This window comes from Dioscorea cayenensis, chromosome 7, assembly GCF_009730915.1.
Source record: "Dioscorea cayenensis subsp. rotundata cultivar TDr96_F1 chromosome 7, TDr96_F1_v2_PseudoChromosome.rev07_lg8_w22 25.fasta, whole genome shotgun sequence".
Lineage (NCBI taxonomy): Eukaryota > Viridiplantae > Streptophyta > Magnoliopsida > Dioscoreales > Dioscoreaceae > Dioscorea > Dioscorea cayenensis.
In genome coordinates, this window is record NC_052477.1 from 7,370,831 (window position 1) to 7,390,848 (window position 20,018).

The following is a 20,018-nucleotide window of genomic DNA, read 5'->3' on the forward strand; positions in this document are numbered from 1 at the left end:
TTCCTAGGATCTCCAAATTCATGTTATTTATTTGGAACATTTGGATGGAATGAAATACTCTTATTTTTAATGATAATTTGCTTTTGCCATCATCAATTATACTCGAAATTAATGGTGTGTTTCCTTTTTTGGGTATCTGATTCTATAATCTTTGGGAAAAAAAACAAAACAAAAAATAAAAAACAACTTCACACACACAACTTGAAGGCTCAATTTTCATGATCGAAAGAAGTCTTGAATTTTCCAAATCCTATAAGAATGATCTAGAGAATTCAATGACTAACACCAAATTCAGCTAAAATTTACTCTATTGCTACTCTGTCATGCTACCTGGACAATTATCTCCTTCGTTGATCATCTACCAAAGGTTGTGTGATGGCTTGATTTATTATGTGTTTTTTTTTATTTCTCTTCTTTTGTATATTCTTTTCGTTATGTTTCACTTCCTGGTGGATGATAATGTATATCTTATCTTTGTACCAGCCTTTTATTTTCAATAAATTAATAATTTATAGACTTTCCTAAAAAAATGATACTAGTTAAGAAATCAACAAGTTACTTGACTCTTAATAAATTCAAACAAAAACACCTTCAATAATATACAAAATGAAAAATAAATTTTTATCTTCCTTGCATTCCATTCTTGTAGGAATTTTTAGACTCTTAGCCCCGACCAAACTTTCAAAAATCTTAAACAAGTTAATATGATGATATTTATATATATATATATATATATATATATATATATATATATTAGGGGTAAATTAGAGAAAGAAAAAAAAGCCAACAAAAACGTTTCATATAGATTTATATATTTTCATAGGGGGTTTGATAAAAAACACATGCAATGGTTGGTGGTAAAGGGGGCATAGGCCATCTTTTGGCCAGGTCAGGCCCGTAATAGGCCCGCCCAAACCCGTTGGTTCAGCTGACCTGGCGGGCAGGCCGGTAACCTATAACCGACCCGCATTGTAGCGGCCCGGTTACGCATTAGGGCTGTCCCAACCCGGCAACCCCGCGGGTTGGGTCATTTTTTATTTAAAAAAAAACATTAAATTCAAATTACCAAAGATTTGAATCCATGACTTTATAGTCACCCTTCAAACACCTTAACCACTAGCCCAAACTTTTTCCTTGTTTGATTAAAGAAAGAGAAAATCTATAAACATACTTTAAAAAGAATAAAAAAAATTGGTTTTTCACTTTCTTTTTAATTATATATATATCCTTTTACGTACCATTATTTTTGCATTTTGTGTCAAGTTATTTACTTTAATTGTGAGTAGCAACCATTATAAAAAAAAGGTATTACTCATCCTTTTTTGTGTTACTCAACATTATAATCCATTGGTTTTACATGTATTACTTATCTCCGTTATTAATATTATTTAAAATAAATAGAAAAACATAATGTCATTGATGTGTAATTGTATAACCGTATTGTTAATTTAAAATTATAATCTTTCATACATATTTTTGTGTATTTTTGGCTGAAAGTTCTAAAATTTTATGTATTTCTAAATATATCATTAATTTAAAATTATAATATTCACTAAAATCTTGATGAATAAATAACTAATTAAAATTTTGTTAAATTAATAACAAAATTTTAATAAATTTTCATGTTAATAATATATTTCAATGAACGAAAGCTAAATTATGATAAAAAAAATATTAATCATAACATAATGTTAAATAACGGTAAAAAATAAACACTATTATTTTATTTTATTTTTAATTTCTCAGTTATATATTTGATTGTTTTTTATAGAAAAATAAATTTCGTATATAATAAGTTTTTTTCAATTTCTATCGTCTCATATTCCCTTTTAATCAAATCTATGATTTTTAAATTTAATCCTACACTAACTAGTATCAACTTTTGAAAACATTATCAAAATATTTAATAATAAGCATTTAAAGAAATAAATTAATAATAATAAAAGTCTTAAATTTTGAACTCAAGACTTTACCCATTAATACCACTACTCTAACCAATCTACAAATAGATTTTGCATCAACAATACTTAAACTTATAATCAATAAACAAGTCTTATACTATTGTAATTTGGCCTCATATCGGGTAATTCCAAAAAAATTGCATAGCAACTGCCTATAAAACCAGTAATATACCCACCCTTGTTTGTTGTTATTTGTTTTGAACATTTTATTTTATATTTAAAATTATAGTGATAAATTTATAAATTTATTTAAAATATTTAAAATTTTATAAAATCGGGCAGGCTGGCCCTTGAACCGGCCGGGTCACATCCGATGACCTGTGACCCGCCAGCCCAAACCGGCGGATCACCCTCCGGTTATGGGTCAACACTGTTAGCTCATCTCTAGTTAATGGTACTAAAAAAATATAAGGGTCTGTTTGGATACCACTAAATTCCATAGGAATGGTGGCCATTTCTATGGAATTTAATATTATGTAGGAATTTATAGGAATGGGTGTTTGGACAAGTTTTTTACCGGTTAAAATTCTTATGTAATCATATGATTCCAAAGGAATATTCCAAAGAGGTTAAACTAAAATAAAATTTTCCTTTGTTTTTCGTGTGGGTGCTAGGATAAAAAACTTGGGCTTTTTTTTTTGGAATGGCCACCACATCCTTCTCCCCACCTCCCACTCCCTCCGCCTCCATCTTCTCCACACCTCCCACTCCATCCGCCTCCCTCCACCTCAGTCTTCTCCTCGTCTTCGCCTCTCTCCGCCTCCGTCTTCTCCCCGCCTCCGCCTCCCTCCGCCACCCTCTGCCTCCCATCCCGTCTTCTACTCCCTCCGCCTCCATCTTCTCCCCCATTTGGGTCCCGACGACGACGCTTTGCGCCCGTTGGAGAAGTCCAAGGATCGCGCCGATTTTGGTAGCAAATCCATCACCGATTTACTTAGCTTGTAGGAATTTGACTGGAGTTTTTTTTCCTATTGCTAGAATATGGCAAAAAATATATAAATCAAATCTTGTGAATTTTTTCTCTCTTTCTTTGTCCATGGATTCATTCACAGGTTGAACTTCACATTTGTTCAAATAGTTAGGATGAAGATCTAAGGTTTGTGATGCTTAAAATTTGGACATCAATTGTAGTTGTATATGTTCTTGGTGACTTCTGTGAAAAATCTTTGAGTGTCTATAGAATATTGTATCGCTGTTGCATGCTTCTCTGCATTCTCAGTCGTTTCATTAATCTTTTTCTTTGTGAAAGAGAAAAGAAAGGGTAAGAAGCAATGTTTTTAAAACCGGACCGGACCGGCCGGTCCGACCTAAAAAATCAGGAACCGGACCACTGTCCGGTCCGGGTTAATGCTGAGTTTTGACCAAAATTGAAACCGGTCAAACCTGGATAAAACCGGCGAACCGGCCGGTTGAATTAGAACCAGAAAAAACCCGGTTTTTTTATTTAGGTTTAAGTTTGATCTGAATCTGATGATCTCTTTTGGAATTTCAATTTCTCTCTGTCGCATACTCCTCCCTTGGGCCTTAGCCATCCGATCCCCCGATCCCTTGATCCCCGATTCCCCTGCAAGGTTTGCTCCCAGCCCCCGGTGTTCTAGCACTGTCCCGACTCGGTGACTCCCAACCCCCAAGTCCCAACTGCTCGCTGCCGCATTCAACCGTTTGATCCTGAGCTGAGAGGAAAATGTCTTTGTGCATAGGAATGGGGGTGGGGCGGGCGAGGCGGGCGAGGGCGGGCGGGCGGGGAATGGGATCCCGTCCCCCATCCCCGCTCTCCACATGGCGGGGATTCCCCGGTTAAAATTCCCCGTGGGAGAAAAATCCTCCCCCGCTTACTCCCCCGCGGGGATCCCCGCCCCACGGGGAATCCCCGCCCCGCCCAAAACATTAATATAAAAATTTTCTATAAATAACTATAATATTTCTAATGCATTTATGTTACACATGCTAAAGATGCTATATACAATTGAAAATAAAAAATATAATGTATGATGAAAAAATCTAGACAAATGGATATTTGAATAAAAAAAATCTAGACAAATTACAATTACCTAATTATCCAATTCATTTAAATTAAATAAATAATTAGTTTTTATGAATATTAGAAATTTGAAAATTAAAAGTTTGAATTTTAACTTTGTAGATATATTATATAATAATTTTATTAAAATAATTTAATATTTTATTAAATAAATATGTTTTAATGAAATATATAAATTTAAATAGTTAATAAGTTGTATGAAATAATTGTGAGTTCCATAATAATAACTAAAAATATTAACAAATAAATATTTATTGATTATATATATATATAATATTATGTTAATGTTGAAATAATCTTTAATAAATATATTAAAAATATATAATATATTCTTTTGGGAATCCCCGTGGGGCGGGGAGACTATTCCCCATCCCCGCCCCGCCCCGCTAGGCGGGGAGGAATTTTTCCCAGCTCCCCGCCCCGCGGGGGGATGTTTCGGGGAATCCCCACCCCGTCGGGGCGGGGCCCCGCGGGGAACGGGGATTCCCCGCCCCACCCCCATTCCTATTTGTGCAAGGCTGCCGCTGCAAGCTTCCAAGTTCCAAGTCAGCCATGTTCTTGCTTTCCATCTGTATGAAGAGAAGATTTACAGCATTATCCGTAACAATTTGAAGAAAGATTTGACTTCTTTGCTTTCCATTTGTATCCAGGTTTGATACTTTGATGCATGTTTTATTTTCTTTTATATTGTTTTTTTGTTTATGCCATAATTGTTTGGTTGCTAATAGCCTAATACATTCAAAGTTTTTGGGTGTGGAAATATCTGTTTTAGTATCATTAATAATATAAAAGCTTGATTATATTTTGGGCAGTTAATTGTGTTACCTCTTTGAAATTTGACTTAATGGCTGGATAAATTTTCTTGCTCAATTTTTTCAATAATTTCTATTTTGCTTGTTGGTAGTAGCTATTGATATTTGTTATATGATACGCACTTTGCATGCATGGTTTGAGTTTATCTCTGCTTCTAATCATTGTTTATTTTTTTGAAAAAAAGGCACCAAAAGATGACCAAAGGCGACTTTCTTTGCAAGGATCTGGGGGTTCTTTTCCTAATCATACTCAGAGTGATTGGAATCAAATTATTGAGAACCTCAATAATCTTCTGGAAGCCTTACAAGAAAATCATGTATGATTTATATGGCAAAATATTTTACAAGAAAATCATGTATGATTTATATGGCAAAATATTTTACAAGAAAATCATGTATGATGCTCTGAATAATAAGTTAATAACCACTACCATGACTTTCTTCTCTAGTCTTGCTCATAGACCTTTTCTTTGCTTCTTCTTGTGTTTATTGTTGGCCTGTTGGATGTTTTTTTTTTACTTTATTTGGTTAAAGAATTTGGCATTAATGAAGTTGTGTGTGTATATATATATATATATATATTACTTGTGCTACTCTTATGGACTCTTTTAGTTTACAGAGCATGTGTTTGTGTTATTATTATTTTTTTTAAATTACATTTATCTAATAGCTAGTGTAAATGTTGAGTAGTTTCATTCATTTGGAAATTCCAATATTGTATCAAATCAATTAAAAAGCATAATATAATAGCCATATGCTGCTTATATGTCTTTAAGATTATAAATAATCCATTTGTTATGTGGCATATGACTCTCATGTGTGCTTTTGGTGGTTGCAATTAACACCTTTTTTTAAAATCTTATGTAGATTGGGACAAATGGATACTAATGAATCGGGATCAACACCGTCGAATGAAGTGCAATCTACTAGTGTAAATATTCGGCAAAAAAAAGCCATTGCATGGAGATACATAAGCGAGGCGCAAAATTCTCAAGGAAAAAAAATGTTGGTTTGTAATTTTTGTCATAAACAAAATGTAGGAGGAGGGATTAGCAGAATGAAACAACATCTTGCTGGATCAAAAGGCAATGTTGATTCATGCAAGCGAGTACCTTCAGATGTTCAGTTTTTGATGCAAGGGTCATTGAAAGAAAATGTTCAAAAGGCCAAAGAGAAAAAAGGATGTTTTGATGAACTTGAAGGTGATGGTATTGGAGACACTTCTTGTCAAGTAAGCAAAAGTAGTACTTGTGTGGGTGCAAATTCCAAAGGAAAAAGAAAAGCTTCTTTTGGTATTGAATCATATTTTACACATGGAATTGTCGATCCTACCCAACCAAGTATAAAGGCTTCTTTGCAAAGTAAGGAGAAATGGCATGATACTGATATGTCAATTGCGATGTGATTTTATCAAGCATGCATTCCTCTAAATGTTGTTAACTCTCCTTTTTTTCCAAGTTGCAATTAGCAAGATAGCAAGTATGGGTCATGGCTATACCGGTCCTAGTTATCATGCATTAAGAGTTAACTTGTTAAGAGATTGTAAGCAACAAGTAAAGTTGACTATTGATAGTTTTCAAAAAAAATTGGGCTGAAACAGGATGCACAATCATGGGTGATGGATGGACAGATTCAAGACAAAGATCTTTGATCAATTTTCTAGTATATTCTCCTAAAGGTGTATCATTTATTAAGTCAGTTGATGCTTTAGGCTTTATTACAAATGCAGAGACATTGTGCAATCTCTTTTCTGAAATCATTGAAATGGTTGGTCCTAAAAATGTAGTTCATATGGTGACAAACAATGGAGCAAATTACAAGGCTGCTGGAAGGAAGATTACAGAGAAGTATGTTAATATTTATTGGTCTCCATGTGCCGCTCATTCTATAAATTTGATTATGAAAGATATTTCTGAAATGCCTACTATTCATAGTTTGGCTATTCTTGCTTCAAAGATAACAGTTTTCATCTACAATCATAAATGGGTTTTGAATTGGTTGAGAAACCAACCAAATTGGACAGAAATTATTCGTCCAGGAGCTACTCGTTTTGCCACTACTTTTATTGCATTGCAGAGTTTGCATGACCATAAAAGTTACTTACAAGCTTTGGTTGTTTCTTCAAACTTCAAAAAATTTCTTACTATGGAATAGGGAGAGAAGTAAAGCAAATTATTTTGGATGAAAATTTTTGGAGAAATTGCTTGATAGTGGTGAAGATAATGGGGCCATTGATTCGTTTGTTACGAATTTGTGATTCTGATGAAAAGCCGGCAATGGGATACGTGTATGATGGAAAATATAGGACTCGGAAAAGCATTAAAGAGTTGTTCAAAAGGAAGAAACATTTGTACAAGCCTTACACTTCCATTATCAAAGATCGGTGGAATAGGACTTTACGTACGGGAATTCATGTTTTGGCATATTGGTTGAATCCGGCATTTCAATTTGATGAGCATAACTTGTGCCAAAAATTGGAGGTTCAACGAAGCATACTTGATGTAATTGAGCAACAAACAATGTTTAAACCAAGTGAACTCATGGAAGAGATGAAAGTATTTAGGGAAAGACAAAAAACTTTTGCTCGGCCACTTGCTTTAAGCATTAGCAAGACTACTACTCCTGGTAAGATTGAAATTGCTTTATTTTAACTTATATAACATATAATTGATTTTTAAGGTTTTATGATTGTTCAATATATTAACATAATTTTGCTATATATTTTTGTAGATGAATGGTGGAAATTCTTTGGTTGTGATGTTCCTAATTTGCAAAAGTTGGCAATTAGGATTCTTAGTCAAACTGTTTCTTCTTCTGGGTGCGAATGTAATTGGAGTGTATTTGAACGTATACATACCAAAAAAAGAAATAGATTGGAGCACCAACGACTCAATGATTTAGTATATGTTCATTATAACCTACGTTTGCAACATAGGTACAAATATTTGTGTTTTTTTACTCTCACAAAATTCATATGACATTGATTTAATTTTTTTTCGTAGGTTGGCTTCAAAAGATAGATCTTATGATCCAATTGATTATGAGTGTATTGATAAAACCGAATTTTGGGTGGTGGAAAAAGAACCAGAAGGAGAACTTGATTATGATGAATTGGAATCTATGTTAGAAGAGCAACCAAGAGTGGATGAAGAATCAACCAACTTGTCTAAAGGTTAATCTTATTAAGTTTTTGAACTATTATTTTCACAATAGTTAATGTTGTTGATATTTAATATTCTTATGATTTTTTTAGGTGGTAATGAAGATGATATGGTGGGCATTGAGGATGATCATAATCCAATGAATGGTGTCCAAGGAATGGCTATCAATGAGTTGGATGAAGAAAATTGGCTTACATGATTACATCTCCTTTAAGAAATTAGATGAAAATGTTTTTGCTATGTTGTTGATTTGGTAGACTTTCATATTGTGGTTAACTTATTAAGTTTTTGCTATGCTATTGATTTTGTAGACTTTCATATTTATGTATGGATGTTGTAGTTAACTTGTTAAGTTTTTGCTATGCTATATATTTTGTAGACTTTCATATTTATGTATGGTTGTTGTGGTTAATTTGTTAATTATTTGCTATGTTGTTGATTTTGTAGACTTTGATATAGATGTTGTGGTTATAGTTGTTAAGTTTTGTGCAATTTTGGATATTTTTTCTTTTAAAAATTTCAAAAACTATTTAGGATTATATATATATATATATATTTTGTTTGATCTCAAATTAGCTTTGTTGTTATGATTTTATCTTTTAATATATATTATTTAATTTTTATAAAATATTTATACTTTTATATTATTTTAAATATATATTTATGACATCATCCGGTCGGACCGGAATGGGTCATCCGGTCGGACCGATCAACACATGACCCAAATTTGAGGCCGGTTCGCTTCCCGGTCCGGTTTTAAAAACATTGGTAAGAAGTAGATGTCTTGAGTGTGTGCCTGTCTCTTTCTTAATTTGTTCTTTTGCCTATTTTTGATATTAGATTCGGTTATATATATATATATATATATAATATGATGTAATGAAGTATGCGATCTTATGAATTGGTATTTGTTGAACTATTATATTTCCAAGTTTTCTGATATGGAATGATATATTGCATGGTTCTAATTAGATCAGAAGAACATTTTCTTCCCTAACAATCCTCTTATTCATCTATTTATTATAAAAACAATGCGTCCAATTATTCGTTAACAAACTTGTATGCTTGTTATTAGCTAACTGTATTTGTTGTGGGTTTGTTTGAGTGTGAACATACCTTGAAGCTTTGTCTTCTACCATGATTAATGATCATATATATATATATATATATATATATATATATATATATATATATTATTAAAACTAATAAAAATAAAGTTTTGATTGGATTTGGATTTCAAAACAATGAAACGATGAAGAATGGAAAACATTAGATGAGAGATCTGAAAAAGTAGCTTGTATTTTTCCCTAATTTCAATTATTATTATTATTATTATTATTATTATTATTATTATTATTAAAATTTTAGTTAAGAATTTATAGTTATGATATCATAAACAAGTTGGTCTTAGATATGCTTCAAACTTTGTATTTTTTTTTTAAAATTCTAATGGTTAATTTTATTTTTAACTTAAATTCTTATGGAAAAATCTTTGTGCGCATCCAAATATCATTCTGTAGAAATTTTTTATATAGTAAATTTTATAAGAATTATTTTAAATTTTATGGAATAAAATTTCTATAGAAAATTTTACAATTGCACCAAACAGGGCCTAACAGTTGATATCCCCATCAACCGCTGATGACCTCTTAAAATTGGACCTAATCCTCGTAGGACTTGCGAATCCCAATGCTTTTCGCCGCATCTGAACCGTTCATTCCTTAAAGAAATCAAGAAATGACAGCCGTCCACGTGGTGTGAAAACAACATTGAAATCCCACGTGCCTCCTAACGTCATTGAAGCATTCGGTCAAGGGGACCTTATGGCGCGTGTGAATACAAGGTTACAAACTTCTTCATGTTTGCTTTTTGCCCCCTCGAATATTTGGAATTTTTTTTGATATATTTTTATTTCTTTTGAAAATTAGATCCTTTATAAAATTTTTATTTACGTCATAAATACTATAGAATTTTTATCTTCCTTGCATTCCATTCTTGTAGGAATTCTTAGACTCTTAGCCCCGACCAAACTTTAAAAAAAAAGTCTTAAACGAGTTAATATAATGATATTTATAAATATATATAAAAATCAGGGGAAAATTAGAGAAAAAAGCCAACAAAAACGTTTCATATAGATTTATATATTTTCACAGGGGGTTCGATGAAAAACATACCCAATGGTTGGTACCCAAAAACTACAACAGTTGATATCCACGTCAGCAGCTGATGACCTTTTAAAATTGAACCTAATCCTCGTAGGACTTGCGAATCCCAATGCTTTTCGCCGCATCTGAACCGTTCATTTCTTAAAGAAATCAAGAAATAACAGCCGTCCACGTGGTGTAAAAACAACACTGAAATCCCACGTGCCTCATGACGTCATTGAAGCATGCGGTCAAGGGGACCTCGTGGCGCGTGTGAATACAAGTTACAAACTTCTTCATGTTTGCTTTTGGCCCCATCGAATATTTGGAATTGTTTTTGTTATATTTTTGGTTTTCTGAAAATTAAACCCCTTATAAAATTTTTATTTACACCATAAATACTATAGTAAATCATATAGATTTACCATAACAAATGTCCACGTTTTGCTATGCAGCCATCTAATGAATACAACAAAGATATATTTTTGTTTCTTCTGAAAATTAGACCCCTTATAAAATTTTATTTACGTCATGAATACTATAGAAATTATAGATTTACTACAGCAAATGTCCACGTTTTGCTGTAGCGGCCATCTAATGAATTTAACCAAAGATATATTTTTCCTTGTAAGTTTTTTTTAAATATTTTATTCTGAAATTTAAAATATTTTTGCATATAAAAAATCACAAGAATATAATTCATGTTTTAAAAAATATTATAATAACCAAAATATAACAATAAACCTACACACTAATATAGTCTGATATCAATATATTTTTTTTATAAATAAACAATAAACACCGCCCACTTAAGAAAAATCAAGGATGCACATAGGTGTGGAGCGCAACCCTAACCTCAACAAGAACTTATACCTCATTTTCTATGTCGGATATCATATTCATATCAATATCACAATAAATTTACACATTCATATTATTTTATTTTATTTTCCCATATTTTTAAGATATTTTTATATAATAAAAATAAAAAATTATGATTCATGACAGAGGTTAAGAGAAAAAAAAATTACAATATGTTGCCTCAAAATATTTATTTTTAATAATAAAATTCAAAAAGACAGAAAAAAAAACTTTTTAATCAAGAACAAAAAGGCTGAAACATTTAAGAACATAAAAAAGGGGGATTGAAAAGTAATTTAGAAAACAAAAGCTAATTTAAATCATTTTCAGGGATCAATGTGTAAAACTCCTAGAAAACGACAACAACTTCTCTGTCATCACTTCCCCCTCATCCCATGCTCTCTCTCTCTTATACGGTCCGCATGGATGTTTCTCCCGTTCCTCGTATGGTCGCCAGCGAGACGACCTTGTCCACCATCATTCCCATGCCCTAGTGCTCCCTCTCCCTCTCGATCACCCTTCTTCCTAGATCCCTTGATCGGATCGGAACTAAGATGCATGCGGTGAACGCTTTGGCGGTGGCCAGGATGCTGATGGGAAGCAGGGGCACGGTGATCGTTCTTGCGGCGGAGGATATCGCGTTTGGCTCGCTCTGGTGGTATTTGTATGTCGGGATCTCGTGCTTTCTTGTGCTTTTTGCGGGGATCATGTCTGGGCTCACGCTTGGGTTGATGTCGCTTGGATTGGTTGAGCTTGAGATCCTTCAGCGCAGTGGAACGTCCACTGAGAAGCAGCAGGCAGGTCTGTGGTTTTAGCTGCGTTGACTCTTGAATTGATTTATTAGGTTTTAAAATTTGAAATTTTTAGCTTTTTAATCTGTTGAATGATTGATTAGCATGATTTAGTGGGATGAATCATGAATCTGTTGGTTCTTTACATTATACTTGATGATTTGGGTTCCTGGTTTACTAGTTACTTCTGGCTGGATAAATTTATACAAAAATAATTGATTTTGGGACAAAGCACATTTTTTATTTTATAGTATATTTAACATTGGTGGAAGTACACCTTGTACTACATTTTCAATTTGATGTTTAGACTTCAGATTATAACACTATGTCTGGCTTCTTATCCTTATCTCTATGTAAAGTTTAACGATTGAGCTTGTTGATAATCAGTACTGTATTTGGTTATTTGGGGGATTTGTTTGCCTAATCCTTAACGTTGTAGGAAGTACCCCTTGTACTGCATTTTCAATTTGATGCTTAGACTGAGATTATAAGATTTTTTCTGGCTTCTTATTTTTTCACTCTATGCAAAGTATAAGGACAATTTAGTGAAACATGCGTCATTTTCCTGGTAGCTGACCAACTAAACAAGGATATTGTCAATCTTAGATGCTTGAACATTTTATTAAGATAAGGCTGATTCATGTAGTATCACCAAACAAAATTTTCAGAATCAAAAGGAATTATGCAGAGGATTAATATTGACTAGCAGAAATTCAAATGTATTCCTGCAGTATGTACGGGCTTCAATATGAATCTCTTATCATAATCAATTACTTGTTTTATTTTGTTCTTTATTTCTTGTGACTTCGATCTATTTTATTCTTGCTTTTTATTTGCATTATTTTGGGGTTTTTTTCTTGCAGCTACCATCCTTCCGGTTGTTCAGAAGCAGCACCAACTTCTTGTAACTTTGTTATTGTGTAATGCTGCTGCGATGGAGGTATGACAACACAACTCTTGTATGTGTCAGTGCACATACATGCATCACAAGTGAGAGCTGTGATGCATAATTCAATATGTGGATATAAGGATGAACGTAATTAAAGGATTCAGTCACTGAATTATGGGCTTATGTTAGTAACACTTGCTTCTTTGATGTGTCATATTACTATTATTTGCTAACAGGAAATTGTTATTTTTTATTGTGGTTGAAAAATCTTCCCTCCTTTTTGAGGCAGGGAATGATCACTAGGTGATTATGTTCACTTAAAATATATAAATAAATAAATAAATATCACTGCATGAGGCAACCTGCTAGAAAATAAAATGGGTAGCTAGTGCACAAAGATCTTTCTAGTGCTTGGTTTCAGACTTTGGAGAAGATTGGTATACACATCCTCATTATTGCATACAAGGTTGGAATTTTTTTTTCAACTGAACTTGGACACCGAAATTGCCCAAAAATTAGCTTTGCTGGTGCACCAAGATTCACTCTCCAACTTTGTTGAAAGTTTTTGCAAAGACTATGGCTGCCTGTACATGTTTGGTTACTTTTGACGTATACTGGAAACTAGCATGGCTGTGGGGTTAGGTGAAATTGGAATTTATCCATAGATAAATTTTCAAGGTCTTTATTGTTTCACTAGGCTGGCCAAATAAGGTTGCTAATCACCGACCTGGACATCTCATGTCCATGAAAAGACCTCCACTTGTCCACACACAAAAGAAGGAAACATTGTAGGTTTGTGCACAGGTTGGCGGAGAGAAATTTTATTGGTTTTGTGGGCATGGATATTATTTTCTTATGGCAGTTGTGTGAGCAAGTTACTCTCATGGGTCAAATTTGGTGAGAAGAGAATTGTGTAATCAAGGAAGATGTTAGATGATTGTCATGCAGAAAATGCAAAACATTGTCATGGAAGATGCCTGGTATATGGATGAATTTTCTTAGAAGGTTAGCCTGTACGGCTGCACATCTCTTTAATAGAAATAGGCAAAGCTGATATATGGAATAGATAGGTTTCAATATGACTTGTCCAAGCAAATATTTTGTTGATTACCTTGACAACCTATGCTTTGGCTTAGATTACATAAAAGCTTGCACCATTTGTATTAATTGGTCTTTTCTTTATTGAATTAATTCCATTTTTTATGTTATTTGACAATCACTTTGACAATTTGCCTTTTCATGCAGGCTCTTCCTATATTCCTTGATAAGATATTCCATCCTTTTGTAGCTGTAGTCTTGTCTGTGACATTTGTTCTAGCCTTTGGAGAGGTAATTACTTCTTGGAAGGTGCACTGAAGTTGTGAAAACTAAACCATTCAATCATGTTGCAAGTGGATTTCTAACATTTCTTTTTCCTATTCAGGTTATTCCACAAGCCATTTGTACCAGATATGGTTTAGCTGTTGGTGCTAATTTTGTGTGGCTTGTGCGCATATTGATGGTTGTTTGCTATCCAATCGCATATCCTATTGGGAAGGTATACATTGCATAGGTAGTCTTGAGGAATCATGCATATGCCTCTGATTGTTGCTTTCTATGTTGCATTACTCTGTTGTTTCTGATTTAAATGCTGTTGTTTTGAAATTTTTACTCTTCCCCAAGATCATTTCACTTGTTTATATCCCAATATTATGATTGATTTATTTTGAACTAATTCTTAGTGGACAAATAGATTACTTAATACCACTTTGAAGAATATTACTGGTAATTTAGGTTGAACTTCTGGTATTTTCAAGTCTTCTTTGTACAAAATAAACTTCAACTTGCTGGTAAATGATACTCTATTGAATTCTTCCACATTCTTATGTTGACTTTTCCTACGTTTTTCCTGTGATTTTGTTCCTATGTCTTTTCATGGCACAAGATATTATTTTTCTTATCTATGCTATATTCAAACAATGGATTTGGACAACATTAGAATATAATAGATGAATTTCAGTGTTGACTTTTAATTCTCATTTATCCATATATTCTAACAGAGTTTCCTGTAAGAACTTGCTCATTAACAAAAGTCTTGCAGCAGAAAACATCTTATATGATTTCTCCTTTTGATTAGAAGAAAGAAATGGATTTTTCATTGGTTTTCATAATATTACTTTTATTGAAAACATCCATTTAAGGGACACTATCGGCCCATATATTATGGAAATCTATATGAATATCATTTACGCTTGCAAAATTGACTTTATTGACCAGTTAAAAAACTGTTTATTTTGTTCATGCACAGGTGCCATAAGGCATCTACTTTAGTTAGTTTTTTATAGGAGTGCAGTGATGTGTTTTCCTTATTAATTGGCGTAGATTCTCCAGCTTTATAATGCTCAAGAGTTCTAATAGAGCATATGGAAAGGAAGCTTATGATTGGCTGATGCCATATTTTGCTTCTGCATTTTGATTGTGTCATTTTATTATTATTATTACTTAACGCATCCATGGAATCTTTGATATTCATGAGTCATTTACTTTGACTTTGTTCTAACAGGGTTCTGATAGACTATACTTTTTTCCTTCTTTTATGTTGTCTTTTCCTTACAGCATCCAACTACTCTTATGAGTCATTTACTTTCACATATAGTAATTTTTACATAGTATCTTGTTGCAATCTTTAAGATCAAGAACAATTTGGATTAATATCATAACTTCATGAAATTTTTTATAGTCATGTAAAATTCTAATGTCTCACTCATCTAAAATTCCCTAGATTTTCTTTATAATTGCATATTTTTCTCCTTTACTTTTGGGAAGTTGAAATAACTAAAATTGATTTCAGAAAGTTTTAGGTAAATCTGGAAGGTTTTCTCATGTTTCTTTGTTAGTAATATGGACATTTATACCACTGCATCGGTACATACTTAATGCATTGCTTCTGGTACAACATATATATTATTTTTGTTTATGATGTGTTTTCATGAAGCTGCACAACTATTAGAAATGGTAGTCACAGGTTTTTCAATCAATGACAATTTGTATATATATGGTTGCAGCTTTTGGATTGTGCTCTTGGACATAATGAGTCAGCTCTTTTTAGGCGTGCTCAGTTAAAGGCACTTGTTTCAATCCATAGTAAAGAGGTAAAATTAATGTGGCTTGCTGCTCTAATTTGAATGTTTGGTATTGGCACTACTCAGGAGTACGGTAACTATTGGTTTTTATTTATTTATGTTTTTTTTATGCGATTTAAGTTGAATATTCTTGATTGTGTTGCTTTGCTTTAGGCTGGTAAGGGCGGGGAGCTCACCCATGATGAGACGACAATAATAAGTGGAGCACTAGATTTAACTGAAAAGGTGCAAAGTTCTTCAATTTGTTAATGTCTGATATTTTCTTATTTGTAATGTGGAATATGTAGTTTATGGTTGAATGAATGCTAAAGCTTTTCCTTATATATTCAAAATTCGTTTACTCTGGAAGACCCCTTCATCAAGCTGTAAGAAGTACAATATTTTTTACCTTTGTTCAAGAATTAAGGTAGCAAGATTAGATGCCCATGCCAAGAAAACCTAACATAATTCTTATTTCTATTAAGGTGAACTAGACAGAATGCACACATTCAATAAAGTCAATAACAATATAACAGAAGTAAAGAAGCATGGAATACATCTGTATGTTGATATGGCATTGAACAAATACATGTTAAAATGCTGTGGTCAGTGACTGTATATATATTTGGCAATTCTGTCTTTCAAATAATGTAACAATATAAGATACTGTGAATGGCGATTAGTGATCATCTCTAATTACTTTCCATGCTTCATGGTGTATCTCAAGGCTAATTGGTTACGATGAATTTCTGATGTGTAACATTATGAAACAATGAGTTTTACATTAGTTCTTATACAATGTAGTGGCCTTTGTCAAAATATCAACATTTTACTCAGAGATTCGAAGCACTATTATGAAGCACTAGCTTTTAAGTATAGTTTCTCTTGCAATACAAGCCTCCTCAGAACAGTGGTGGCAGGTTAACTGTTAACCATTTGTGTGGATTTGGGGATTGAAGTTCACTCAAATGGGGAGTTACCATGCATTGGATGTGACAAGCACCTGTATATGTGTCCAAGGAGTCACTAGTGTTTAGGAAGGCTTGCATAAGTCAATTTTTGTGATGCACTAGCCATAGGTTCGATCAAGGAGAACATGCAGCAGTAAATCTAGACTTTGCTTGTTTGTTTGCATGCATCATTATTCTAACATTAAGCAAACATAATTTAGTAATTTAGGTCTTCAATTAGCCAATGGCACTAAGCTGCCGAATGATAGCTTTCTTTTGCATACTTGTGCATGATAACTGTTTTTAAAAAAAAACTCCATTTAATAGCATAATAATGCAGGTAAGTTATTACCTTATCCAAGACTTGGTTATTGGTTATAGATTATAGGTTATAGATATTCTATGAATGTCTGGAGATGATAGGATTTCTGAACTCTTTTCACTTTGCAGACTGCAGAGGAGGCAATGACACCTATTGAGTCGACATTCTCTCTAGATGTTAACTCAAAATTGGACTGGTAAAATTTATTAAGAGTATTTTAATTTTGCTCCTTTTGGTAATCTAAATATTTTCTTGTCGGTTACTTTGTTGTGCCACCAACAAAACTTCCTGTTGCATGATGGGTTCACACTTCCTCCTCTATGTTGATACTAAATCTAAAGGATTTCCCTTGAAATTCCAAGAGCCATACGCATATTTAAGCACATTAGCACTCAAGTCATTTAGTTCGTTATAGAAGCTTTAGTTCTTTTCACAATGTTTAATTGTTGGGCATAAAACTAATTACCAACTGCCCTCTTCTTGAATTAGGGAAGCAATCGGTAAGATTCTAGCTCGAGGCCATAGCAGGGTCCCTGTTTACTCAGGAAACCCCAGGAACATCATTGGCCTGCTGCTGGTACACACTGATTAGTCTGTTTGATACAAGAATCGACAGATTCTTGGAGGCATTTAATGTAACAATTCAGTACAGACTTATGGTTACCTTTTTCACTAATTCTGAGACAGGTGAAAAGCCTTTTAACTGTTCGTGCTGAGACAGAGACACCAGTCAGCGCTGTCTCTATCAGAAGAATACCAAGGTATTGACACTTGACTTGATTGATTTTAGTTTCTTATTGATAACTCTGGATTTATGTAAAAATTTTTATCAGGGTTCCGGCAGATATGCCTTTGTATGATATTCTGAATGAATTTCAAAAGGGTAGCAGTCATATGGCGGCTGTAGTGAAGGCAAAAGGGAAAACAAAGACTCTGTTACTTGCGGATTTAAAAATATCTGAAGAATCCAAAGAAGCTAGTGGAGACTCAGACCTGACAACTCCTTTACTTAGTAAACCTGAGGAAAAGAGTGATTGTGTTGTTGTTGATATTGACAAGTGGCAGAACAAACAGGTCAATGGAAACAAGCCAGCTTCTTTACTGCAAAATGATGCATCAAACAATTTAGTTGCCCGTTCGTCAGAGGACTGTGAAGAGGAGGAGGTCATTGGCATCATCACTCTCGAGGATGTATTTGAAGAACTCTTGCAGGCAAGCATGTACCTGGTTTTATTCCCTAAAATTCTAGCCCATTGTTCTCATTGGATGCAGCATGATTATTTCACTGCATTATTTGAACCATTTCAAATTGTGTCATAGATCAATATACATTCAGTTTTGTGATTCTCATATATCTTGGCCTGAATTTACCATTTAATGATGTATTTTACTTCCATGATAAATTTAATTAATGCGTTTCTGTCTTAAGTTCAGCCAATTATGTGCATCTTTATGTCTTTGGGACTGATATAGGCCTTAGATGGCATAACTCATAGAACATCTGGCACTGACTTCCTTAAGTTCACTGGCACACAGACTCTGATATCATGTAGTCAAATGCTAATGTTTCTTCATTTTCATTGAGTTGCACTTTGCAGGTATGAGAAATAGCCTACTAGTTGAATGTATGTATCTAGTTTGTGCATGCACACATATTTCTTTTGTCAAATAAAAAGAAAAGCTATCAACCAATGGCTGTTAGTCATTTATTTCACAGAGCACATTGTCACTCTCCCATATATTTTTTGTGCTTGTTAGGATAACCCAATGTTTGATCCTTGTGCAGGAGGAAATTGTGGATGAGACTGATGAATATGTTGATGTGCACAAAAGGTTTGCCATCTAATTAAGTTATGATGGCTTTTTGCTTTCTTGCTGGTAATTGATTTCTTGCTTGAAACTTATCACTGCAATAACCCTGGTTTTAGGATACGAGTGGCTGCTGCTGCTGCTGCATCTTCAGTTGCACGGGCTCCATCAGTTAGGAGGCTAACCAGTCACAAGGCAGCGGTATGTACCTTCTAAGCTTCTACTATATGAATCCCCTTTTCATTATAAATCTCTGGTATTTAATTGATTAACTCCAAGCTAATGTCCTGTCTGTAAATAGTCCACTTAACTATGGCGTAAACAACTTATGGTCAAGTGTTTTTTTTTCCATATTTATTTGTGGCCCTGGAAAACATATGAGCAAGTCATTTTACTATTTTGCAGTAATTCTTTTTTGTTCAGTCATTCTATAAGATGCCAAGTTGCAATGTTGAATGGCACCTTTTATATTTCGCTATGCAAAAGTGGTTTTCAAACAAATCCAGTCATTTCCAATTCATACATTTGATGTATAAAAATTTGAAAACTTTGGCCTTATTCATTATATAAAGCTGAAACCTTCCTATTTGACAATCTAGGTATTGGCATTGAGTCTTTTCCGGCTGTTTCTGGCTTATGCTTTCCAGTTTTTTGTATTACCTAGCATCTATTTTCAGTTTCTCAGATCATACCAAAATTTTCAGTGTACCTAGAGAATACAGATATAAATTGAAGCCCCACAATACTCACAATGCCTCTCTCCTAGTCCATGACATTTTTTCTTTCTTTCTTATCAGGGAGCCCAAAATCGACAAGGGCAACCTACTGGAGGACTGAGGAAGTCCACTGATGGAGATTCAGTCTCATCAAAGCATCAAGTGACGATCGTGGAGCCTCTCCATGGCAACAAGAGATAACCCTCTAGATGAACATATTAGCATCCTCGACGATTATAGCCAACTTAAGGCATGTAGAATGCACAGGTGGCTTTCCTTTCTGAGGATCAGAGCTCTTATTGTAATCTTTTTTGTGTGAAAGAAGAGTGGATGATTTGCAATCTTATCTTGCAGTAAAAGCTGGTTGTGCATGTTTTTACAAGAGATGCTACAGTGCTAAATCAGTTTTTGTGTGAATTTAACTAGCTTTATTTACTTATTTTCTAATAGTGGTGGGAGT

At 33.6% G+C, this 20,018-nt stretch overlaps 2 protein-coding genes across 2 annotated transcripts; both read left to right on the forward strand.

Moving 5' to 3' along the window:
- Positions 1-2,604: 2,604 nt before the first annotated feature.
- Positions 2,605-8,174, forward strand: LOC120265048. Its single transcript, XM_039272973.1, has 8 exons — positions 2,605-2,839; positions 5,855-6,022; positions 6,415-6,661; positions 6,749-6,891; positions 7,026-7,439; positions 7,545-7,632; positions 7,817-7,986; positions 8,068-8,174. The coding sequence occupies exons 1-8, from the start codon at positions 2,605-2,607 to the stop codon at positions 8,172-8,174; spliced, it is 1,572 nt and encodes a 523-aa protein (XP_039128907.1).
- Positions 8,175-11,373: 3,199 nt separating this feature from the next.
- LOC120264987 (DUF21 domain-containing protein At4g14240-like) lies at positions 11,374-19,993 on the forward strand. The gene is made up of 13 exons (XM_039272923.1): positions 11,374-11,781; positions 12,635-12,711; positions 13,906-13,989; positions 14,084-14,197; positions 15,705-15,791; positions 15,936-16,007; positions 17,162-17,229; positions 17,523-17,610; positions 17,721-17,794; positions 17,867-18,245; positions 18,820-18,866; positions 18,962-19,043; positions 19,640-19,993. The coding sequence occupies exons 1-13, from the start codon at positions 11,535-11,537 to the stop codon at positions 19,757-19,759; spliced, it is 1,539 nt and encodes a 512-aa protein (XP_039128857.1). The 5' UTR covers positions 11,374-11,534; the 3' UTR covers positions 19,760-19,993.
- The last annotated feature ends 25 nt before the right edge of the window (positions 19,994-20,018 follow it).

Excerpts from the sequence above, each read along its gene's own strand:
- LOC120265048 (XM_039272973.1), top strand. The coding sequence starts at position 2,605 with ATGGCCACCACATCCTTCTCCCCACCTCCCACTCCCTCCGCCTCCATC. Across the intron at positions 2,840-5,854 it reads GACGACGACGCTTTGCGCCC|GAGGAGGGATTAGCAGAATG; the intron begins GTTGGAGAAGTC and ends AACAAAATGTAG. Across the intron at positions 7,987-8,067 it reads ATCAACCAACTTGTCTAAAG|GTGGTAATGAAGATGATATG; the intron begins GTTAATCTTATT and ends TGATTTTTTTAG.
- LOC120264987 (XM_039272923.1), top strand. The coding sequence starts at position 11,535 with ATGCATGCGGTGAACGCTTTGGCGGTGGCCAGGATGCTGATGGGAAGC. Across the intron at positions 15,792-15,935 it reads TTTCAATCCATAGTAAAGAG|GCTGGTAAGGGCGGGGAGCT; the intron begins GTAAAATTAATG and ends GCTTTGCTTTAG. Across the intron at positions 18,867-18,961 it reads TATGTTGATGTGCACAAAAG|GATACGAGTGGCTGCTGCTG; the intron begins GTTTGCCATCTA and ends CCCTGGTTTTAG.